The sequence below is a fragment of the Palaemon carinicauda genome, chromosome 4, assembly GCF_036898095.1.
Source record: "Palaemon carinicauda isolate YSFRI2023 chromosome 4, ASM3689809v2, whole genome shotgun sequence".
In the NCBI taxonomy this organism is placed as follows: Eukaryota; Metazoa; Arthropoda; class Malacostraca; order Decapoda; family Palaemonidae; genus Palaemon; species Palaemon carinicauda.
Genome location: NC_090728.1, coordinates 20,156,859 through 20,179,781, shown reverse-complemented (window position 1 = coordinate 20,179,781; position 22,923 = coordinate 20,156,859). Strand labels below are relative to the sequence as shown.

Below are 22,923 nucleotides of genomic sequence, written 5' to 3'. Positions count from 1 at the left end.
AGGAGGGATACTGTGAAAATCTTTTCTTTTAGAAGAGATGGGTGGGTCCATCAGGACGACATGGCCATCTCACCCAAAAATAGATTTTTTGCTTCGCTCAAAATTCGTTTTTTAGGCTCAAGCCATGTCGTCGTGATGGAAGCATACCAGAGCATTAGTGTATCTGTGGATTTTTAATCAGTGCCTTAACCTTATAGCAACCTTTTCTATGGTCATGAGGACCACATGAGACAAGGGACGTTACCGTTATTCGTCACCATCACTAATCATAACCAATGTTAGTGCTTCCTGCCTCCTACACGGAAGAGTCATTCTAGACAGCAGAAAAGGGATCTTGAGGTTAACATACATAGTATGACCAAACATAAGTACACACTGAATATACAAATAGTCTCATAGTTGTATATTTGCTAAAATAACATCAGTGTCTCATATATCTATTATTTGATGCATACAAATATATGAGGGATACTTACTTTGGTAAGTTGAAGAACTCTGGCATGTATACATACAATAGTCTGGCGAAGGTGGACGCACTACATTCTAATAGACATTTATTACTAATAAATGACTAAAAGATGTTTAGTTAAACGAATGTAGTATGACAATGGGATTATACCTGTAACAAGTACAGAGACTATATTTCCTTCTTGAAGGAAGAAATGATGAGTGCCACTCTCAGACTGAAGAAAATTATAAAACAAATTCTCTTCATAATTCCTATATTGGTTACTTCTATCTACTCTGTGTACTTTGTACACCGGCACTAGTGCTATCTGTATAATTCCACACCTGGGATTTTGAACAGAGCCAGTGTTATCATGGTAACCTTTGATTAAAAGAACTCACACCTAAGAAGGGTGACCTCTTCTCCCTTTAATTGACAGTCCCAGTCAATTAGCTGTTCATCGTAGAATTAGACGGCAGGTTAAATATTCTACCTGGCGTCACCACATATTGCTTCAGAACATGGATTTGTCTAGCATAGTGTATGTAGAACATTCTGGATGATTATCATCCGTTACATGTGCGAGGACATGTGAGGTCCCAAACCAAAAACTGTTTACTACAGTAATTAGGGGGCAGGTTTTAATACACTACCTGCCGCCACTAAGTGTTTCAGTTCATGCACTTGTTTTGCATAGTGTTTGTAAAACACTCTGGATGATTTCCATCCACTGTATGAATGTAGGCACTCCAAGTCCATTTACTGATAGAAGTTCAGTGATGAAGCAATCTTTCTCGGAGTACTGTCCGCATCCACTCTACGAATAAAGTAGGTGAGCTTCGCCCTTAGTTGTTTTATGGATGAATTTGATCCAGAAGTTTCTCCTTTAAAGAGCTGTCCTCTCCTGAAGTCTGAAGTTCTACGAAGATAGACCTTTAGACACTCTACAGGACATAAAGAGACATCTTCCTTCAGAGGGCAGATTATCCAGGGACCCCACCTCTTAGTGGGTAAGTCGTTTTTAGCGAGAAAGGATGGATCAGGAAATAGATTCAGTTTTCCCACTTCAGTGAACTGAATGTGACCCTCATCTCTGGATAGGGCCACTATTTCACTAACTCTAGCCCCGGAGGTGATAGCGAACAGAAAAATAACCTTTTGGGTTAGATCCTTAAGAGAACAATCTTCATTGTTCACAGATGAGGCATAATGTAAGACCTTGTACAAAGACCAAGAGATGGGCTTTGGTGGTACCGCGGGCTTAAGCCTAGCACATGCCTTTGGAATCTTATTAAAGATTTCATTCGCCAGATCCACTTGAAAGGCATATAGGAGAGGCCTAGTCTTAGGCTGACTTGCACGTATTTATCGTATTGGCCGCCAGATCTTGGCTATGAAGGTGGACAAAGAAGGACAGACAGAAGTTTATTTAAATTTCTTTCGGTCCTTTTGCTTTGACAAACGCAACCCCTTTTTCCAGGAAGACTCATATTGTCTCCTAGTTGACTTGGCCTTGTATTCTTCTAAGAATTCTATTTTGCCTTTTGAGATCCCAAACCTTTTTCTAACCGCTAGAGCGAGAAAATCATGAAATGTTGGGTTTGGGTTCTCTGTGATAAAACGAAGGCAGTTAATTTCTGAATCTTCGGAAATATACCTAGGGTCAGAGCTAGGACCAGCCTCATCTAGTCTATCAGCCCCACTAGAGGATCCTCGTATGGGACTATATAGCGAGGTAGTTTCTTGAAGATGCTCGTGATGAAGAGGTTGAATTGCAGTTCCGGGACTTGTTCCCATCTGGGAGGGAATATATCTGCGCCCATGGACCATTCCAATTCTATCGGTTTGTATCGAAATAGAGTATCCACCGTCACATCGTGGATCAGTTGTAAATGAACTGCTGGTAGGTGCCATCCCTTTAAGAGAGGGATGGGTAACTTCATCAAGACTGAATGAGACGATCGAATGTGACGTCTTATTATTGCTTCGGTGTCCCAGATCAGTCGTAGGGAGCCTGATCTGTGTGGAGGTGGCTTCCCCACCCATGAAAGGACCAGCAGTCTTGGGTCTTTCGTGCTCTAATTTCTGTTAGAGAAGCGATTAAAGAGGGACCGATCTCAGTTTTTTTTTATCTCTTCAAGCGTTTGATGCGTGTTTTCTCCAAGCTCTTAACGCATCTTTCCGGTGTGCCCTTAGCACCAGGTCTGTCACTATAGTGAACTGGGGAAAGTTTAGCGCTTTTTCCTGTTGGCATTTTGGTATTCTGACTGAATACCTGAGTCTCTTGACAGACCTCACAAGCTCCTTTTATATTTCCAAAGGAGAGGAGAGTTGATGTGACTGAGGGCTTCGATGGTTTTAAAAAAAAATCAAAACCCCTGAGCTGGAGAAAGTCGAGACTTTTAGAAGCCTATCTTGCATCCGTGATGTCCCAGGAACCGGATCATCTCTTTGAATGCACATTGGCCGGACACTTCGGGTGCTGCCCACTCCAGCCTCTTGATCAGGTATATTAATTCCTGAACTATTTCTAGGCTTGACTTTGACGTGACTAAGTTCGTCAATCCTTTGAAGATACTTAGGACTGTGAGTCCGACACGTATCTTTCCTAGGATAAATGTTACTCTCTGTAACATGAATTCTCGATAGGAGGAGGGGGGGTGGATGACTGGAAGGTTCCGAAGGACACCTTTCAGGTCTGACAAGACTACGAACACCCCTAATTGGAACAAGGTCCATATGTTCAGAAGGATTAACGTTCAGAACTTGCCGTTTTTTTATGAACTTGTTGAGTGGCGACAAGTTCAGACTGACTCATTGATATCTTGAGTCCTTCTCGTGAACACAAAACAGCCTTCCCTGGAACTCGATGAGCTATAGTTTTCTTACCACCTGTATGCTCTATAGCTCTCAGGTATACTTCTCCAGGAGGGTTTTGAACTGTAGGAAAAGGTAAGGAAATGATGGTAGGGACATTTCTGTTTCCCATCAATGGCTCATCTTGAATAGGCTTTGGACCGAAGGAACAAAGTTCCTGCGATCCCGAGGGAAAGTTCCTCCTAGCCGAAGCATCTTTATGCTTCGAGTAGTCAGTAGGCTTAGACTTTTGACCATCTGCCTGTAGCACCGTGGTCACTGGAATAGTGGGATGTTGTTGAGCAGCCCGGATATTTCCAGCATTTTCGATCTTCTTTTTAGGTTGGGGACCCACAACCACAGAAGATTTTCTCTTTGAAGGAATGCCCCATTTTTGGAGAAGACTTATGTTCTCCATGGTGGTGTTCTTAATTACTTCCTTAATGACCTCGTGTGAGAAGAGGTCTTTACCCCAGATGTTGGAAGATATTAGCTTCCTTGTTTCGTGTTTCACTGTTGCGTCAGCGAACACAAACTCTCTACATGCTCTCCTGGCCTTCATAAAGGCGTAAAGGTCCTTCACCAAGATTGCCATATGCATTTTGGCTATGACCATGAGCATGTCTGGGGTACTTTCGTAGGTTTAACACAACTCTATGTAGTTTTGTAGAGAAAGGGATGTCGCAAGTCTCTCCTTTGACTCATGTTCATTACACAAGAGCAACTCAGACAATTTAGGGAGACATACCTTCAATTGTCGATTTTCGATGTCCTTGTCTAATTTTCCTACTGAAAAGGTCAAATGGACTTCCTTCCAATCCTTTTCCTGTCCGGGAAAAGCTGTTGACAAAGGCTTGCACTCATCGAGTGTGGGACATGGCTTACCCGCCTCTACCGCTTTGGCAACAGAAGTAAATACCTTCCCCATAAAGGGGAATGAGAGTGAAGTAGGAGCAAGAAAGGAAGGGTGTCTGTTATTCAGTGAGAATACCTTCGACTCTGAATAACCCGCCTTTCTCAGACTACCTGAAAGGATAGTCTGTGCCTTATCATAGTCGAGAATCAAGACCTCCTTTGGTTCCGCTCCTTTTCTTGACTTTGGTTCGTACTTCAGTCGATCCCAACAATTAGGGAAAGCATCAAAGCTTGGCAAAAATTGAATTTTGTCCAAAGGAACAGCCTCTATTTTCTCTGAGATGTAGAGACTGCCATTTGAAATCGGTATCTGCTCCGCAAACCTCCAGGGATTGGTTATGGAGCATGTTGGTAGGTCTTGATTCAAGGGACGTTTGACTGACCCCTGGGAAGTGACAAGAGAAGCTTTACGAAGCTCTATCTTGCGTTTTACTTCCTGCTTTTCGTTTTGTTTACTAAAGCTCTATATTGGATTCTTCCGCTGGATACATAATTGTACCACATTATCCAATAGAGGGGTAGAAGACGAAGATGTCGACAACGATGGCTCTATAGCCGGCATAGGCGGAGGAAATTCCGACTCAACATTTTCCTCTTCTACCCTGGGGCACTTCTTGCCCTTAATCTCAAAGGTTTTTTGGCTGTCAGGGGATGTAGTTGGCTCCTGAGGCACTACTGATTCCTCACTTGCTTCCGGAAATAGTAGCTTACGCATCCTATCATTAGGTAGGAAAGGTCCAGGAGAGATCTTTTGAAAGCCTTTCACCCAGTTGCGTAATTTATATTGAGCTGTATCCCTAATCTGCGTAGACTTGAAATTTTCAAAACCTTCGGACATTGATGTCCGACATATATTGCAAACCTGTGGGTTCCAGAAATAATATTGCAGGGGGCATGAAACCTGCAAGTATTATAGCCGTAAAAATACTTACTCTTGGCCTTGCAGAGGACTGCAGCACATGGTATCTGGTGTTTGTCCTGTAAAGAAAGGAAAACCAAATGAGTATACAATGGATTATCTCCTTGACAATCAACATGCAAATGTCCTTTACAATAGAGTAGCTTAGGATAGTAAGCTATAAAGGGATAGTAGGAGATACATACTTGTGCACCCCTGTGAGCAAATGCTGTTGCCTCCCCTCAGTATTAACTACATGGAGATTTCTCTATAGAGTAACTCCAAGTAGAAGGACTCTCACCCCTATGGGTAGAGAAGTATCAAAACACTGTCCCAAAATAATGTTAATACTGTGGGGTCAGGATGACTGATTCTTGATCAGAATATTAAAGAAAACTATTCATTCAATATATGAACGGTACCATCAGAATGCTTGTACAAGGGTACCCAAGGTATGTCAGAAAATACTACTGTATCATGGTACTGTAGTTTTCTTATTGCAGTAAGTCTATATAGCAATTTACTGGCTACTGTATATCATGACAGTATGGTCCATCTAGCATGAAACCAGCTGGACTAGGAAGATTAGGACATATATTTGTATATCCCACTCAGCCTATTTGCTGTAGTCTTCCTACTATATTGAAATATAGAGTTTCCTGATCAGGGAGACTCAAGGAAAAAGGCTCCACCCTTTAAGGGTTAGGAGTGTATTACTCCTGCCTTGAAGTGTTTAATATTGTAGGGTAATCCTAATACTGATTTCTAATCAGGATATTGAAGAAATCATGTTAATTCAATATAGGATTGGGCTCAGCAAATGCCTGTGTTGGATATACAAAATATATTGGAAATAACAACTAGTATAAACTATATAGTAGTTTTCTATCTGCAGTATATTCTATAATGCAGATATACTGGCTACCTGTATAAAATATACAGTAGTTCAGCCGGCATGTAGCCGGCATAGCTAGGTCTTGCCGGCATACCCGGCATGCTAGCTAGAGAGAGAGAGAGATAGCATGGAAAAAAGGCTACTCCTTACTGTGAATGTATACAGTGATTAAGGATATAAAGTCTAATTTGACTGCCTTTTTCCAGAGAGAAGGTTCTAATAGAAGGGGAGAATGTACCATTCAGGCTTCCTTGCAGCTACAGTACTATTGCCGACAAGGTACCGCCGATACACTGTCGGCCAGCAAGTCCAGCAGTACCAGTACAGTCGACGTGCTGCCAACTGAGTCAGCACTATCTGTGCCGGCCTGGCCAGCAGTACCCCGGCAACAAGACCTCTAGCAGCAGTCCTAGGGAGAACTGAAGAACCTTGGGAACAGAAGGGACTTCCCTCTCACGGCCATCATGGTCGCTGGAAGCCATCTTGGCTGCCGGATGGGCCGGCAGTTGATGTGGTTGGCGGCAGTATGTTCTGCCGTCAGCCAAAGATATGGCTCGAGAGGAAGTCTGGCTGGGTCCGGCAATCTACCAGCAAAGGAAGGTTGCAAGATGCCAGCATAAAGAAAGAAAATGGCTCATCCATCAAAAGAGGACAGCGGGGTAGGGAACAGGGTCCTGTAACGAGTGTGAAAGGAACTGGCAAAAATTGTCAATCCTACCACCTGTAAAAGAAAGTCTGTTTCGGTATCGGCAGAATCCCAGGGAACAGGAGAGACTCAGTTCTCCAACCCAGAGATTGCCGACACAGTTAAGAAGATGGTGGCACTGCCGCCTCCTCTCAACAAAGAAGAAACAGAGTTCCAGTGCCATGTATCCTAGGCTAAAGAAAATTACTCTTCAGCCCAGAGTACTGTGGCATAGGACTAGTCTTTTAGTCGCAAGGAGAAGATGGTATCCTACCATAACTTCGAGTGCGGCTACCTAGCCGGCAGGGGAATGATGGTATCCTACAACCCATTCGCCCTGCCAGCAGGTCGCCGACATAAGAGTAAATACTCTGAGATTCTGACTAAATCCCAAAACCCGATGGTATACCACAACCAACGGTTAAGGGAAGAGGCAGAACAAACCGTAAGTTAGCCGTGTCTGAATAAAATTCAAGGCACAGCTATTAGGGTTGTAGCCTGAGGCTACACTCAGAGGGAAAGAGATTACCCTTAAGTCTCCAAAGAGACATGTAATGTTTCATAACATTATAGGAGGTATCAGTCTCCAATGAATGAAAACAAAACACGAGGGTAACTGGGGAAAGTCTGAACGTATTGTAAATGTTTAGGTAAAGTTACCTAGGCTATACGAGATCTCGGTTACCTAAATCACCGAAACTCTAACTATACTATCGACAGAGAAAAGGGGGAAACAAAAATTATGCACATTATCGAAACTTTACAAGAATAATTGCCTAAATAGCTAAATAATTAAAATAATTAAATAAAGCTATTAAAAACTGGAAGTCGTTCAGCTATTTAAATAACACATGCCTAATGAACGATGGCGCCATGGCGCCTCCAGTAACTGGCCTAGCTCTTAAACACAATAAAATACTCTAATATCATTGTGAAACAGGAGCTAAAATATACTCATAGTAAAGACCCAATACTCAACTTTCCAGAGGCGGAAGATGATGAAGAAAGCATAATAATAATCCTGTAAAACGATCGAAAAGTTAGATCACCAGGAAATATCACCGAGCGAGATCGCTACAAAAAAAAGAATGTCCGCTGTCGTGGGAATGGCGCTGTTGTATTCCCAATATTATTATGAGACGGGGAGAGCCTTTGGACAGCTCCCTTTTGCCTCATCCTCCTTGAAGTCAAAATGCTGTTTGGGGTGCAGATTGCTATGGAGGCGTGTCAAGATAACGTCCGCTGATATTATGTGATATCCTTTGGAGAAATTTTAAGGATATTCGCGCCAGGAGTTAGAATTCTGGATACCTAAAGGTAAAATTCTCTGGGAATATCACTGTAGTACATATATCCCTTAGGAAGCTACTTTAAGGAACTTCCATCACGACGACATGGCTTGAGCCCAAAAATATATGTATATAATTTTTTTTTTTTGGGGGGGAGGGGGGTAAATGCAACTCAACCTCTCTAGTCTCTCAGCCTTTTGGGCAATTATCTCGAATAGACGAAATATTTCAGATTACGAAAACCATATCAAATATATTGTAAGAATTATTTAGATATGATTAGCTCAGTATTTTTATCCTAACTACTAGATTTGAGATTGAACTTGCTTGGAATATTGATGCCACATTCTTTGTTATCAGTTTTCTTTATGCCATTGTTCTATTAAGCTGAAGTCTCTTCTCGTATTGATTCTCTGGAAGTTGGTTTTCTCCAGGTTGCGGGATTTAAAAACAGTTCCTGTTTATCTGCTAATAAGCTTTAGAATTCAATTTTACTTATATTTTAAAAGTCTTGCTATATTTCATACATGAAGAGGGAAGAGTATAATTTCCTTTGGGTTTAGCATATTGGTTCTTATATTTCATTGGATTTGGCTTGGACTAGAAAAGACTTGTTTGGGGATCTCTTTGCAGCATGTTTTAGAATAATACAGATTAAACGTTTTATAATTTTTGGCTTTCCAATTTATGATGAGGAATTCCAGTCATTCCTTCTGGAATTATATTAGTCTACGAGATCAATGAATTGTTGAGTGAACTGTAGAGTATCCTGTTCCCATTTCATGTACGCTAAGTATAGAAAAAAAAACAGAATGTTTTATTATATCATTATTACAATCCCAAGCAGGTCAACAAGCGCTTTGTACATATGCAGTATATCATGTGGAGGTTGTTGCTTGTTAAGTAGAACATTCTAGCACTATATTCATGTACCCCAAATCTAGATTATTAGGCAAATCGGTTTACTGTGGGTAATGGGAGTGACCAATGCCATTCATCAGGTCTTAAAGCCGGACAATGCTCTAAAACGTTTCCTTTCGTATATCCGGGTGGGATATTTTCAAAGGAATTTTCATCAGACTGATCTTGATTTTTTAAATGATATATCCTAGATAATTGGCAACATACTCCCAATAGTATGTGTCCAAGACGTCAGATAAGAATTCAATAGGGGTATTTTGAAGGCTTTGGAACACTATTGATGTGGCTTATGCCACTATAATTGGAAATTCTGCTGTAGATATCCACTGGTAATACAATAGATTTTCAAGGAAGTTCCTCTACTAGTTATTTTTAATCTCAAGTGATTCTTGTATGTAAAATTCTTATTCACTTGATAAAGGAAAAAGAAAAAAAGAACTCCCCAGAGAAATTTTTGTTTTACACATATATAACCTAATTTCGGTACTGACGCTCGTCTCAAATGACGTCAAATTCTTTCTAAACTACATGTATGCTTGATTATTTCTTTTGGAACCTTTTGAAGCATTTTAGATTTGTTATATCGTAGTAGATTTTTCCCACACCATATTAAATGTACTCTCCATCAGATCTTCATGCGTCGCAGCTGATTCATTAGAAATCATTAGTCAATTGCGTAAAAGATATAGACATGACTGAGCAATTACATAACAATAACTTTATTATAAAAATAAATACAAATACTAGATTACTATTACTACTATTACCTTAATTATTTTAAACTTTTGATACATACGTAATAATCCTCCTCTCGGGAGAATATACCTAACGGATTACTATAGTAGAAGTGTGTATAAATTTATATTTTATATACTTTACTGAAGTCAAGATTTAAAAAAAGAAACTTAGTGTTTTCTTTTTTCAACAAATATGGTGGAAATAGTTATAAATAATATCTCAAGAGGAGATTTAAATTTATGACAGTGATATGACTGGTAATAGTATTATTTATATTCGACATTATCATTATAAGTTATTGTTATGCAATTGCTCAAGGTCATTTTTAATGAAGCTATTACGATAAATAGAAATGCAATGTGATGTAATTTTATTATAGTGAGGGAAAAATCCAATGTGATGTCTCCAGAGTTGATGAAGGTGTAGTAATATCAAGCACGTGGGCTAATATGTTGGAAGTTGGAGCAGACGACAGTGACCTCCTCTAAAAAGAGGCGTCATTCAGCAATATTGAGTTTCTTTGTGAAAGTGTTTTTATTTTAAGTGATTAGGAATAATTTTAATACCATCCATGGGGATTTTGTAAACAAAGATCTTTTATTAGAAAGATCTTTGCGAGCACTTTGGGTCTGGAGGTTTGTGATGTAATATGTAAAACTTGGCCGTTAATGAATACCCGATGTTGGGTATATAAAGGCCGTTTTTTTTTGTTGGAGGATTACACATCTTTCTGGAACTTCAGTGTTACGACCCTTGTCGGGCCGTGGTGCAAGTTCATATTGCACGATAAGAGAGGTCAGTGTTTATAAAAATACCCAACAGCAAATTGGTCATCGGAAATGAAAACACTTTGGAAAACTGAACCATATTTTTTAACAACAATTTTTAGAACAGTCACTCTTGTGACTACCTAACAATTTGAATTAACAATTAACAACCTACCATATGAACATTAATATCTATAAAGGCACACTCCAAGACAGCTTAATACTAACAAAATTCCCAACGTGAAACACCACACTCTCAACGAGAGAGAGTCAAATAACTAAACATCAAAGCACACCAAAATAAAAATATATAAATATATATATATATATATATACTCTCACACTCTTGGGCCGGAAGAAACCACCAAAGTAGCGACTCCAATTGAAACATCGTCACTTAGCTACTGTAGGGAGTGTAGCTTCGCTGGACTCATCGAAGGGAGGGAAATGGAACTCTGGTCCCCAACGCAAAAAAGGTAAAAAATATCTCCTACCTAATAACGGCCTCCCTACTTGTCACCATGAGCCCCAAAGCTCCCGCAACTGCTTACGTGGAGGATCACTAAAACCCGTTGGCGGTGTCCCTCCCACGTCCACCTTAATGCCGGGATTCCTACGTGGCACCGAGGACCGTATAAGAGAACACACAGGAAACACAAATCACAGCAGGTGGGCGAAATGCAACTGCTTAAAGCCGTCAAACGTTGGCGTCGCAATCCTCTAAAATATTCATATAAGCCCGCTGCTGCATTAGGTCGGGGGAGTGGCGAGCTCGAACTGTGTCATCAAGCAATCGAGTTCCTTGCACGTGAACATAGGTGTCTCTTCTCACCAAGGGCTCAAAAAACACAAAAAAGAAACAAGCGTTAAACTAGACACTTATAAATCTATAAGCGAGCGGGGAGGAGGTTGAAACAGTTCTTCAAAAGAAAAAAAATTAAATTCACAGCTGAAACCTTATTCACTATATCATATGCTAATTTTCCATAAAACAAAAATGCAGTAACAGGGTTAACGTAAACAGAAGCAAAAATTACGTTAATACATAATTTTCAGCAAGACTGTTCTTAGGAAGGCAAATAAAAGTTTAGTTTACCTTAGGGATTCATATCTGTTTTCTTTAACATTTCTGAGCTTTATGGTATTAATGCTTGATTAGTAATGAGCTGTTCTTAGGAAATAAAGTGTTAACCGCTGTGTATACCTAGAGCCATTATGTGTTTGAATTATTTTAACGAAATGCAGTGTAGAGAACTTTGTATAAATACTGTATAATCCCTAAAATTCCTGTATAATTATTGGTTAGCTACTCAGTAGTCTAAACTTCCATTTACCGTACTGCTATGAAATGAAGTATTACTGAAACATTTGACAGAAACAAACTTTATACTTTAGACTCGTGCTTTGCATGTAGCAGCATATAAGCGTCATGGTATTTCATTAATAGAAAACAGTACTTTTTGATTTCCAACAATTTATTTTGGGGTCAATGACCTTTGATTTTAGGATGCAAGAAAACCTTGAAGAAATCAATCAAGCCAATAATTTAGCAAAGACGATTAGTGATTGAGAAGTAAACTATGTGATATTGTAATCTGTTGTGTGAAACGAGTTTCATGGCACTTTAATTGTAGTTGTAACTTTTTATGAATTTTAAAGTTTATTCTTTTAAATAAACTTTTACTTTTGGAATACATCTGTATTATTCATCTTTCGCCTTTTTTGTATAACTCTGTTACCACCTACAGTATAGTCATTATTACTATCAAAACTAGTTAATGAGTGTACATAAAAGAATGGTATATTAGAACATTTGAGAAAAAAAAATATCCTGATTAATTTTCTGAATATATACAACAAAAATTTCGAACACCCTATGATGATTTTGAATATTTATTTTACAGCTGCTCCACTTAAGGATAACAAGTTAAGGAAAGCATCTATCAATATAACTTTTAAACCATGGACACGTATGCACTTGCTTATTCCTGTACTTAAAGATATTTTGTTATCACTACATCTGTACTCGTAGGCCATGTATGAACCTTCCACGGGCGACTGGGTGCTGCTAGTCGTTTCTGTTCAGTCACGAGACAGAGGTGTCTATGAATGTCAAATTGGTACAACTCCGCCTACCAGCCACTTCGTCACACTACACATAATGGGTAAATCATTATTTGTCTTTTTGTATCTTGGCCGCATCATCTTCGTTTCATATTATCATCTATGCTAATATACTCTATATCTACTCTATAAAATAACCGTCTTATATCCATTTAAAGCAATTCATATATTTTTATATTCAAATCATTATCCAATTCATCTAAAAGAGGAAAGAACATACATAGAACTTTTATGGCTTGTATCTATTGCATATAACACCATATTAAATAAGATTAAAGACTGAAATTTATCTTGATTGAAATCATCAATCCAATGTATGAATTGACTAATCTCCATCTCAACCTTCAATCTTTCAAAACAGAACCGCGGACAGAGATTCTTGGGGGAGAGGATTTGCACATAAACATGGGATCTACTATCAACCTCACTTGCCTGGTCCTCTACCATGCACGCTCCCCTCATGCGCTCGTCTGGTTGCATAAAGGGAAGGTAAATATGATCTCATAATTAAAGTTGACAATTTAAGTATCCCTACTTAATCAGAGCAGATCTCCCGAGGTTTCAGTGTCAGAAAGTGTAATTTGTACATCACCATAGTTTGAATCCTTTTGAAATGGGGTTAATCCAACTGAAGCTACGTCTTTTACTCATTTATGGTTCCTGTTATCTTAAGTCTTGCGTGATGTTACTATGGTGTTAAAATGTCATTTTACATTCAAGAATTAAATAATGATTTGTTTGAATACGTATTTTTGGTACACTTATAGAGAAGCGTGTCTATGTGTGTGTGTGTGTTTGTGTGTGTGTGAGAGAGAGAGAGAGAGAGAGAGAGAGAGAGAGAGAGAGAGAGAGAGAGAGGGGGTATTATCTTTGACCAGAGTACTTGCATATTGTCCTTACCCTTTTCCAAAAGTATTCTAGAGAATATCCACACTAGAATTCCAATATTCTAGCTGGGTATATTCTTCCAGTTTATGGACTCAAATCTTGAAGTTTATGAGAAGCTTTTGTTCATTTGAGGGAAATTACTGCAAAAACAAAATGCTAAGAGTTGTTTCTTTGTTTGCTACTTAGCTACCATTTCTTACCCTTATTTTCATATCTATTATATCTATATTGTTTATGTTTATGTGTTTGTTTATATATATGTATATATATATGTATATATATATATATATATATACATATATTATATATATATATATATATATATATATATTTATATATATATATATATATATACATGTATATATATATGTATATATATTTATATATATATGTATATATATATATATATATATATACATTATATATTACATATATAATATATATATATATATATGCGTGTGTGTGTTTATGTTTATATATATATATATATATATATATATATATATATATATATATATATATATATATATATAATATATACATAATTGTATACATATTATGTTTATAAATATATATATATATATATATATATATACATATATGTATGTATCCATTTATATATATATAAATATACTTATATGTGTATATATATATATATATATATATATAATATCTATATATATATATATACATATATATATATATATATATATATATTTATATATATATATATATATATCTATATATATATATATATATATATACACTACATATATTTAGGGCAAGATAAAAAAGATATTCATTAATAGAAAGAAAAAAATGTGCTTTCTTTCTTTTAACATGAAGGGGGAAATTAAAAATCATTGTCGTGAAAGACGAATGAATATCCATTCCATATATTTTGTTATATTTATATGGAGAGTAGAAGCTATACATAAGACTTTTTACAGCCAATATTATGCCGTAAAATTACTATGAATACTTGATAGACAAATAAAAATGCAACTTTTCTGCTAGAAGGAGGTGATTAATTAATGCCAGAGTACTCTTGTTAGAGATATGACTCTTATATCCAAAAAAATTACACAACACAGAATAGCATCCTCTTTCTCCTCGCATTCAGGAAGTCCATTACAACTCGGCCCGGGGAGGAGTCACGGTGCTGACAGAGTCCGGGGAGGTGACCCGGTCTGCCCTCCTCATCCAGAAAGCCAAGTTGGAGGATGCTGGCAACTATACCTGCAACCCCAAAGGAGCTGCTTCTGCTACGACTAGGGTGCACGTCCTTCATGGTAGGTAGGCAGGGAATATATATATATATATATATATATATATAATTATATATATATATATATATATATATATAATTATATATATATATATATATATATATATATATATATAAGAGCTATGCTTAGGCAAGCTCCCACAAGACTACAGAGCAATTGTTGGGATCATTAAACTTTGTTATGTGTAATTGAAAGTAATTCAAAGTAGTTGAAACAATTGTCAATTATTTTAGTTGAAAACTTTTTACTATTATATAACAATGATAAAAATAGTGACTTTTCAACTGGAATAAACGATCATTGCTTTGAGTACTTTGAAAATACTTTCAAATAATCATAACAAAGTTCAATCACCGCTTTAATTGCTCTGGATACTTTTGAGAGATTGTATAAACATATCTCTTTAATAAAAGAAAATATATACTTATATTATTATTATTATTATTATTATTATTATTATTATTATTATTATTATTATTATTATTACCATCCAAGATGCACAGGCAATCATATGAAAAACAACAAATTATCCCAATTGAGAAAAGGGATAACACAGAATAAAATTAAAATAAAATAAAAAGGAAATAAAGGTATCCCAACAAAAACTGATATTTGTTAACAAGACCACGCTCTCCATATGCTATCAAATTATAGTTTTCCTCTATTACTTTTTCATAATTTTAAACAATTCGCCATATAGGAAAAAAGATAAAATCATAAAAAACCTAAAATTATATATATATAAAAAACCCTTAGCCTGGTTTCCACAATAAACGACCTGGAACTGACATAGTCAAATGTCAACCAAACAGAAGTTCGTGATAAAAGCTTACATTTGATTTATATTCAAAATAGACACTAAATTATAAATGGAGGAATTACTCATGTGTCACTTTTTATGAATTGTATATTTTATCGACACTTTGGAGTAATACCTCCATTTTTAATTTGGTATATATATTTTTTTAATATATACACTATAAAACTTTAACAAAACAAGAGGAAGAGAAACAAGATAGAATAGTGTGCCCAAGTATACCCACAAGCAAGAGAACTCTAACCCAAGACAGTGGGAGACCATGGTACAGAGGCTTTGGCACTACCCAGGATTAGTAAAAAATTGTTTGATTTTGGAGTGTCCTTCTCCTAGAAGATCTGCTTACTATAGCTAAAGAATCTCTTCTACCCTTACAAAGAGGAAAGTGGCCACTGAACAATTACACTGCAGTAAGAAAAATTGTTTGGTGATCTCAATGTTGCCAGGTGTATGAGGATAAAGGAGATTATGTAAAGAATACGCCAGACTATTTTGTGTGTGTGAGTGTGTGTGTAGGCAAAGGGGAAATGAATCGTAACCAGAGAGAAAGATCCAATGTACTACTGTCTGACCAGTCAAAAGACCCACTAACTCTCTAGCGGTAGTTTTGTGAGGAAACTAGGCTAGTATATATATATATATATATATATATATATGTATATATATATATATGTATATATATATATATATATATATAATTCTTTAGCTTCTTTTATAATTTTAACTTGTTTCCTATGTGGCAAATAGCTTTGAATTGTGAAAAGGTTATAGAGAAATGCAATAGCTTTACATAATTTGACAATATATGAAGAGCGTGGTCTTGTAAACAAATACCCAAAAACTTATTATTTATAGATCCAATTGCCCAAGTACAGCAAAAAGGTTAGTCTTGTAATATTGTATATGCATTGGCTTTCATACCTTTCTTTAACCCAACTCTATTTCTTATAAGATTATTTATTCAAAATGAATTTCCTTTGGGGATTTCAGGAGAGCACCAAGCAGCCATGCAGGGCAGCGCAGGAATCGGGGGTCGACCTCAGACGTTAGAGCTAGTTGTAGTAGCTGCCATGTGGGCATCTTGGGCAGGGCTGCCCAACCACCTTATTGCTTGGTCTTCTGTGTGTACGTCAGTTCTTCTAGTCGTGTTATCTTCGTCAGATAACGGCTGGGTCAATTTTCTACCTCTTGCTCCATTACCTACTTAGAAATAAAGGTATGTTGTCACAATTTCATGTTTACGGTCTCATTTCTGTGAAACTGCGCATTAGTTGTGCACGACATGCAGGAGCAAAATCTCAGTCGTATTTTAAATTTGGTAATTACTAACCTATTAACTAATCTAAAATAAGTTGTCGAATCCTCACTTGATCCAGAGCACTATAAATTATAAGGTGATTTCTATTTCTTTAGGTGAATAACTTTTCTAATACTTTGTGTGGAATTATTCTTCAGTGTAAGCCTTATTCCAAGTAATCATTGTTATTTGATTATACTTATGGGATTTTTTTTTTATTAACCATTTAAGATCCTGTTCGATCAATAATAATGTATTAGCGTACAGTTTGTGAAAATACAGATTTGGAAAGCTAGGTATGTCAAATATAGCTTAAGTTCGGCTGGCGAGATTAATTTTTGAAATTTCTATGCCAGGAATCTATTCAGAAAATGAAAATAAGATTAGAAAGTGAAAATTCCATGCTCGAATAGAGGATTGATACACTTGAGCTTCCCTTTATCTATAGTAGATAACTATGCAGTTACCTGATTTTAACTGGGCATCCATATTTACATTTATGCGTGAATATTGCACTCTGAAACAAAACATTTCGACAATAGAATGCGATAAAATAAAAGGGTAACTTTAGCCCATTTGAAGAGCAATCAGTTTCAGCCCTCGTACAAACCGTCATTGGCAAATATTACATTCAGATCTATTGTCGATTCGTATTCTTTCAAAATCGTGTAGCGTCAACTCATAAAGATGTTTGAGGTTATTCATTATACGTCCACCTTTCGCTATTACGATAAATTGATGTTAAGCAATGATTTTTTAATAGTACTTATTTATTAAATTTTGACTTACCTCAAAATTGCTTTGGCCTTAGGGCATATACAATTTCAGACAAATTAGAGCTGACATCACACACGAGAAAAAAAAATGTGGACGGGAATACATCAAATTTATTATAACACAACATAAGAAAGGAATCTTACTTATTTTGATAATATTTATCTCTGCCCGTTTAACAATTCTAAATAATTTATGATTCATAAAAAGAATACTTTACTCTAATACTTCAGTACAAAAAAATTGATTTTATCATAATCCTGTTGCGGGAATGCTTATATGGGATTTGTTTGATAAGCAGTCCGTTCTACTCAAACGAATAAAAAGAGGGTGGGTGAAGTATTTCTATGCTGACGCAAAGACTTACGAAAAGAGAAATAAGGAACTTAACTCTATTCCTTTCTCTATCAAAAAGCACATTATAAAAAACCTTTGTGGTCAAAATGTTTTCTAATAAGAAGGTAGAGCCATAATAGTAGATGTAAATTATTATAGTTTGAGAACATCCAATTGTTGAAGGATATCAGGAGGACTGGAAGTGATCAGTGAATTAGGTTGGTTTACAGGATTTGTTCCTTTGCTAAAATTTGTTCTTGTTGGGAATCCTTGCTAAACATTGTGATGCGTAACTTTAATATCTTATTTCATCAAATATGTCTAAATTCATCAAAAACATCTAGACAATCAAAAATCAAATCAACAAAGAAACTTATATGGAAACAGAACTGCATATTATTATTATTATTATTATTATTATTATTATCATTATTATTATTATTATTATTATTATTATTATTATTATTATTGTTGTTGTTGTTGTTGTTGTTGTTGTTGTTGTTGTTGTTGTTGTTGTTGTTGTTGCTAGAGGGATCAAATTTGTATTGATGATATTGTAAATGTTACTGCATTACACATCTTCACAACCTTCCATTCTCAGAAGCCTTGATTGTTGAGCCTGGGAAATTGCCTCATTGGATAGATTCAAGACAGTCGGAAAACTTCATGTCTTATTATTATATAATTCCTTGATAATAGTGCTAAATCTTTTTCATGAATAATGTGTTTTTCATAGAAACGGAAAAACTGTTTATAGAAATTACAAAGATAAGGTTCAACAAAGCAGCATCTACTTATGACTTCAACTTCAGTGTACTTATATTTACAATATATAGTTATGCCACAATGTATTAAAGCTAAACCCTTCTAATAATTTTTTGTAAACCAAAACCTTTTGTGTGTTCTCTGTTCAGGTTTCAAAATGCATTTTCTTTTCCGTAATCTCTACACACGAATTTTATTTTATAATTACAGCGGAAGGTTTCATTTCCTTTATGTCACTTAAAAAGGAAAAAGGAAAAAAGGAATCATTGCACAGGCATTTTGCATGAGGTAAAGGACAGTTTCGAAGACAAATAATTATGATACAATTCTTTATTGATGTAGACTGAAGTAATTCTGAGATATTTTAGAGAATGGCGTTTTGATTAAAATGAAGGAAGATAAGGACCTCAATTTAATTTTAGATTACGGAAGGACCTAGGAAATCATCATTTTCTTCTAAGATGTTTAACAACCATTTATCGAAAACTGCTTAGAACAAGTGTTTATAATATTTCATTTCGTTCTAGCAACACTATGCACTATTATTCAACCATTCTCCAGAACATAAAAACAAATGTTGCAGTAGGCCTATTTGTATACTCTTTGGTATTTTGTGAACTCAACCAATTGCATATTGAGATCCCTGTGAAATGTGATGCTTCTAAAAAACCGGATATCCTTATGTCATAGTACACAAATATCCTTCCAAATCACAAGGTATATTTCATGAAAGCAAAAATGCAATTTGAAATGAAGAAAATTAGAACAATAAGAATTATCGTTTATCGGTGTCAGGAGAACTTCATAAAAAGTTGACTAATATTGGATGTAAGTTTGTATTCGTGTATAATTCTGCACTTTCGAAAATGATTGTGTTTCTGGAAAATAAATTATGCCTTACAAAAGTTGTAATAAGTCCCAGGTATGGGAGCCAGAAGGGTTTTATAAACGAGAGTAGAGGGACATAAAAGAGCCATTACTCAAAATGGTCAGAGGGGAATAGTTGTAACATATTGCTGGTGGGAAAATCATCGAAAGCAATTTCAAATATCAAAATAGATTGCAAATGTAAAGGCAAGACAAATAGGAAATCATTAAAAGGCCTCCATACTACTTTATGGCATATTTTTTCTTATGAATTACGTTAATAAAGGGAATGTTATATAGATTTCAGGATCCATCGGTATTGTTCTCGAGTTTCCTTAAAATAAATCCTTTAGAGAGCAGAGTTTATGAATCTACTTACAATAAGACCCATTTTCCAATTTGCCCTAGGATCATTTGGTCGTACCGTTAAGGTCAAAGGCAAAGGTAATATAGGTTTAAAAAAAAAAAATTATTATTATTATATGGATTCTGATAATTCACGTTTCCTATTTCAGAATATTTATGTAAATACGACCTACGGGGACCAATGAAGAGAAGTGATACGAGACTGGAAATTGGTGCTTCTAGGAAAGGTGAGAAAGACAATGGAATTCTAGGCATATTAAATGATCCCTGCCCTCAGTTGTTCGTAGGTCATAAACCACTTGACGTTCATTGCCAATAGTTATGGTCATATGTGATTCTCTCAGCATTTGTGAAAATTAGTGATGATGAGTATTTAATATATTGAGACTTCTTTTTGAAGATGCCTCTTAGATTTTGTTTTTTCAAAATCCAGAAAATGAATTATCTGAAGTGCTCCAAGTTTGAGTTTTTAGGTCTTCAACTTAAATAGATTAAAGTGTAATAATGACTTCAGTCGAAGGGGCAAGAATATAATTTCATTATACATCCAAGGAGGATATAAACTTTGAAAAAGAAAAAAAAAAAAATATATATATATATATATATATGTATATATATATATATATATATATATACACATATATATATATATATATATATATATTGGCTAGTGCTACAAAGCGGTATCAAGCAGGTTTCACTTTGCATTTACATACATAATCAAAATTTTACATAATTAATGCACACTTTCCTATGTAAAATCATGCGAAATTCCCTAAGTATCGTATTCAATTAAAGAAATACATAAGACGCTTATGTGCTGCTACAGACAGAGGGCGGGTCCAAATTATACAAGTGGCTTCGATCAAAAGATTAATACAAAACATAACTTTATTAAAAACAATTTACGGAAAAGTTTAGGGTGAGTAATAAGACAGATTGACAAAATAGCGATTATACAGAGTTCTTAACAATTTCTTTCTTTAAAGCAATTCAAACTTAAAATTGGTACCATACTCAGACTGTTATATCATCATTTGAGTACCATAAGCAATTCAAACTCAAAAAGGGTAGTACATTAACACTAAAGTAATTCAACCGCAATAATGGTACAGTACAAGGCTTAGAGAGTTGTCTTAGCACTCGAGGACTTTAAACATAACAAAAAATTTATTATCAAAATCAGAAATGTATGGCAGTATTACAGTACGAGATAATAGATGTATCAGTGGCTGAAAGAAAAGAACTTTTAAACTAACAGCATTTTGAAGGACGCTGGCTTTCAACCTTCCAGAGAGCTTAGCCTATTAAATGCAGAACTTGCCTTATATGTGCAACCACCCTCGCCCCGAGTATTCATTAAAACAGCTATCACGTGGTGAATTAAAAAACCTCCTTCCCAAAATGCTCTCGTAAGGATATTTGTAATAAAAAAAAATTACGTTTACATAATCATATAGTATGTATCTAAAAATATTCACATTTAATTGATAGAGGACACTTTTAAAAGGAAACGTCTATTTACTAAGATATAACGTCAATTTTGAATCAAAATCATGGCAAGTGACGTCACTCCCTTTCTAGCCTCGACATAAGCACGATTCTAATCCTTCAATTAGTTCTACAACATTCTAGATTTCCTACATAGCAAAAGATTTTTCCCACATTATATCAGCATTATATTTTTATGCGGTGAAATAGATTTATTAGAAATCACAATTCATTTACCTTATTGATATAGATATGACTGAGAAATTGCATGAAATTTGCTTAATGATAACAATAATAAATTTAGATATTATTATTACTACCATATCACCGCAATTGTCTTAAGCTCTTGAGATATAGTAATAATCCTCCCCTCGAGAGACTATTCCTAAAAATTCCATTATGATGGTCATTATAAAAAATACAGCCTTTTGAGGTAATAACCACAATTAACACACAGGAAATGGCACCTAAATGATATTCATAAATTGGTGAATATGTGCCTGATAATCTTCCCATAAATGGTTCCCGAAATTAACATAAAATATTTCCAGGTGGATTTTATACCTAGGTAATAATCTTGCACTGCCTTTAAAATATTTTTTCAATGGTCATATAACCTTATAAAGAAGAAGAAATAAGGGTGATTATATACTTAGGAATATTCGTATAATCCTGAATGCCTGGTTTTTTAAACTAAGTTAATTCTTAGATAATCTTAAGTTATAGTTCTTTAAGTATTGTGTCATTTCATTTCTTGAATTTTTATAGCATGTTGGTCTCTGTAGACATGGTAACTTTTTAGTAGTATTTTTGGTAACAGATTATGATAGTAAAAACTTTCTATTTTTAGCACTCCTAGGTTACAGTCAGTATGGATTTTTTGTGAATTTCCTGATATGTAAATCGTTTGGGGGAAAAAAATTGAATGTGTAAAATTATATCAACCTTCAAGTCCTAGCTAGAAACAACACAAGACACTTGATTTTTGATTGGTGGTATTGGCTAATATCACACCCAAATCCTTATATTACTGAAAAAATGGTGAAATCTTAACGTTAAATTTAAGGTGTTCATGTTTTGAACCAAAGAGCAGTAGACATTATAAGAACATTTTATTTCTTTTCAGGGTCTACAGAATAACCAGACTTCGCTAACCAATTCTATATAGTAAATCTGTGCTTTCTAAACTAATAAATATTTGATAAAATCTCTTGTTTCATTCAGCTTTTATGTATGATCCTTTAGGTGCATGTTGCCCTTAAAATCAAATACTTACGGGATGAAAAGGATTTAATTTTACTATGCAATCAGGCTTTGCAAGTGCAATGATATTAGGTGATCTATACCAATCATTAGATCTCTGCTGGTCTAATGAGTCCCTGACTTAGATAAAAAAAAAGACAACTATGTAGATTCACCCACTATCATTCGTGCGGCCATCTTCACTCCAAAAATATGACATGACGTAATAATAGTATCAAGTAACTTTTGAACTAG

General features: G+C 35.4%; 1 protein-coding gene across 2 annotated transcripts in view; it reads left to right on the top strand.

Moving 5' to 3' along the window:
* The window catches only part of LOC137639010 (zwei Ig domain protein zig-8-like), a 130,786-nt gene extending 108,164 nt beyond the window's left edge, over nt 1-22,622 (top strand). The window contains exons 6-11 of one of the 2 annotated variants that reach the window (XR_011044208.1): nt 12,445-12,577; nt 12,898-13,025; nt 14,548-14,716; nt 16,521-16,746; nt 20,085-20,162; nt 22,553-22,622. Coding sequence is in view for 1 of the 2 variants with exons in the window: in XM_068371334.1 (XP_068227435.1) it covers nt 12,445-12,577; nt 12,898-13,025; nt 14,548-14,716; nt 16,521-16,738 (648 nt within the window). In the remaining variant the exon portion in view is untranslated. Of the gene's footprint in view, nt 1-12,444; nt 12,578-12,897; nt 13,026-14,547; nt 14,717-16,520; nt 16,747-20,084; nt 20,477-22,552 lie in introns of those variants that run through there. The other variant, XM_068371334.1, reaches the window with a different exon arrangement.
* The last annotated feature ends 301 nt before the right edge of the window (nt 22,623-22,923 follow it).